This window comes from Pelecanus crispus, chromosome 7 (assembly GCF_030463565.1).
Source record: "Pelecanus crispus isolate bPelCri1 chromosome 7, bPelCri1.pri, whole genome shotgun sequence".
Classification (NCBI taxonomy): domain Eukaryota; kingdom Metazoa; phylum Chordata; class Aves; order Pelecaniformes; family Pelecanidae; genus Pelecanus; species Pelecanus crispus.
Window position 1 is genome coordinate 37680413 of NC_134649.1, and position 2614 is coordinate 37683026.

A 2614-nucleotide genomic window follows, 5' to 3' on the forward strand; every position below is an offset into this window, starting at 1 on the left:
GGCAAAAGGGACAGCCGGTGAGGAGCAGCGCTGCCGGGACACCCACGGGGGGCTCCGGCCAAACGCCCCCACCTCGGCCCCGGCGCAGCCAGGAAGCAGCTACCGGGGTATTGGGGGAGCCCTGGCTGCGGCCGGGCTTGGCCGGCTGGGAGCCGGGACCCCCCCGGGAGCAAGGGGCAGAGCCGGGTCGCTCCCCGCCGGGCGCTGCCCTCGGCGCCGGCCCCGCGGCAGAGCCGGGGCGCTGCGAGCCCTATGCAAATCAGGGATCGGCGCGACGACCAATCAGCACCGCGCAGGCCGCGGCGGTAGCCAATGGGGAGCGGCGGGCGGCGGGGAGGGCAGGGATATCCGCGGCGCGGCGGCGGCGGCGCTGGCAGTGCGGCGGCGGGCGGCGTGCAGGGCGGAGCGGCAGCGGCGGCTGCGGGTAAGGGCGGCGCGGCAGCGGCGGGCGGGGACGGAGGGGCCCCGGCCTGGCGCCGCGGCGTAACGGCGTTTATCTCCCTGCAGGCGCCGGGACCGTCTGTGCGCGGCGCTTCTTGGGAGCGCGGCGGCGAGGGGCCGCTGCCTGCCGGCCATGTCGGGCCGGGGGAAGTCCGGCGGCAAGGCGCGGGCCAAGGCCAAGTCGCGCTCGTCGCGGGCCGGGCTGCAGTTCCCCGTGGGCCGGGTGCACCGGCTGCTGCGGAAGGGTAACTACGCGGAGCGGGTGGGCGCCGGGGCGCCGGTGTACCTGGCGGCAGTGCTGGAGTACCTCTCGGCTGAGATCCTGGAGCTGGCGGGCAACGCGGCCCGTGACAACAAGAAGACGCGCATCATCCCGCGGCACCTGCAGCTCGCCATCCGCAACGACGAGGAGCTCAACAAGCTGCTGGGCGGCGTGACCATCGCCCAGGGTGGCGTCCTGCCCAACATCCAGGCCGTGCTGCTGCCCAAGAAGACGCAGAGCTCTAAGAAGTGAGCGCTGCCCCCGTCCCCCCTCCTGGCCCCCTCCTCACCACTGCCCCACCTCCCCTCCCAGTGGGACTGGGGGTCTCCTTCCTGCCCCCCAGCCTGGGCCGGGTGGTGAGCCCTGGCAGTGCCCCGCCAGCCCCACTAGCCCCCCGGCCTGGGCTGCGGCGGGGTGCTGGGGGAGCATGGGTGAGGTCAGGCCCTGCTTGTGCCCCCACCCTGCCCCTCTTCCCTCTGGAAGAAGTGCTTTTGGAGGAAACAGCTGGATCACAGCTGTCGGCAGTGGTGGCATCTGAAGCCGTATGGTTGGGTCACGGTGCAGAGCTGCTGGTAGCTGCTGAGGATTGTTTTGGTTGGCATGGGGATGGACACGGGTACCCCATCTGCCTGTCCCCTCTGCCAGCCCTGGGGCTGTGCAGGCTCCCCCCAGCTGGCCCTGATCGCCTCAGCGTGAGGATGGGACTGGCTGCTGCTGTGGCCCCCCAGCAATGCTGTGCTGGCTGTACTGCAGTGGGGAGGGCAGAGGGCTGGAAAATGTGAAAAGGAGGAAAAGTTTCTCCATTGGCAAGAAGTGACTGTTAGTCTTAGTCTTGTTCATGGTAAACCTAGTGCATTGCCTACTATAAAGAAGCTCTGGTCCTATTTATTTTAAGGTTTCTTATTTTGGGGTACCTCCCTGCAAAGTCACCTTCCCGCAGCTCCCTGGCTCAGTGGGCGCTGGGGGACTCCATGGTCCCACATGCTGTGGGTCCTGCTGGCGGGGTGGGGCGGAGGGTGCAGTGACAAATCCCCTCGGAGAGCGTCGCAAGGTCAGGCGCCCGCCGGGAGCGGGAGCTGCCATCTTTTGCCGCGGCTCCCCTCCTTTCCCGGCTGCAGAAGCCCTTCGTGTCGCTGAGAGCTACCCTGTACCCTGGTTGCACTTCTGGAAATTACATGCTGTGTCTATCTTTTTTTGTTGTTTTGTTTGTTCAATACTATTTCTGGTTCTGAGAAATAAAGTGATAATGATATCTGTTAACTGTAAACCTCTATGGATTAATATTTCTTTTTAAAAACAATCCTGGAGTTTGTATTAAAACCCACTCTTAGCTAGTACCATATTTATTTAATGGCTGTGGATAACATGCGAGCACGGGGGCAGGCTAGCTGTCCCGTGACGCCTGGAATAGCTGATGCAGAGACAGCTTTCCTCGCTGCCCAGAGCAGCCCGCTTCTGTGGAGGCCGATAGTTGTGTGCATGCGGCACTGTCTAGGCAATCGGACTGTAGACCTTCATAATGTGTTTTTTCAGTTTTAAAAAAAAAAAAAGCAACTTCTATTTATGTGCTGTAAGTAGCATGTGTTCAACCTGCTGAATCAGCTGTTAACCTTGTGGATGAAGTAACTTACCCTGGCTCTGAGTTTATTATTATCTAGAGTAGATGAACCTGGCTGCTTGTCAGCCAGTTTTCTGAAAGGGTTTTTCACTCTGCTGTGGAACATGGAAGCGGTGTGTTCATTAGTGTTGTGCTAATGGGGGTGCAGATGTGTCCCGTGGTTATGCTGGGGTACCCTGGCCTCGGGTGGATGGGGGACACCTGGCTGCAGCCCTGCTGCTGTGGCGCAGCCCCCCGGGATCTCTCTTCCTTCTGTAAAGTGACTGTCACCGTCGGCAAGGTGGGGACAGGGG

The 2614-nt window shown here is 62.5% G+C and overlaps 1 protein-coding gene across 1 annotated transcript; it reads left to right on the forward strand.

Moving 5' to 3' along the window:
- Nucleotides 1-574: 574 nt before the first annotated feature.
- Nucleotides 575-984, forward strand: LOC142593909 (histone H2A type 2-B). Its single transcript, XM_075713988.1, has one exon. It carries the CDS (start codon nucleotides 575-577, stop codon nucleotides 953-955), a length of 381 nt encoding a protein of 126 aa, XP_075570103.1. The 3' UTR covers nucleotides 956-984.
- The last annotated feature ends 1630 nt before the right edge of the window (nucleotides 985-2614 follow it).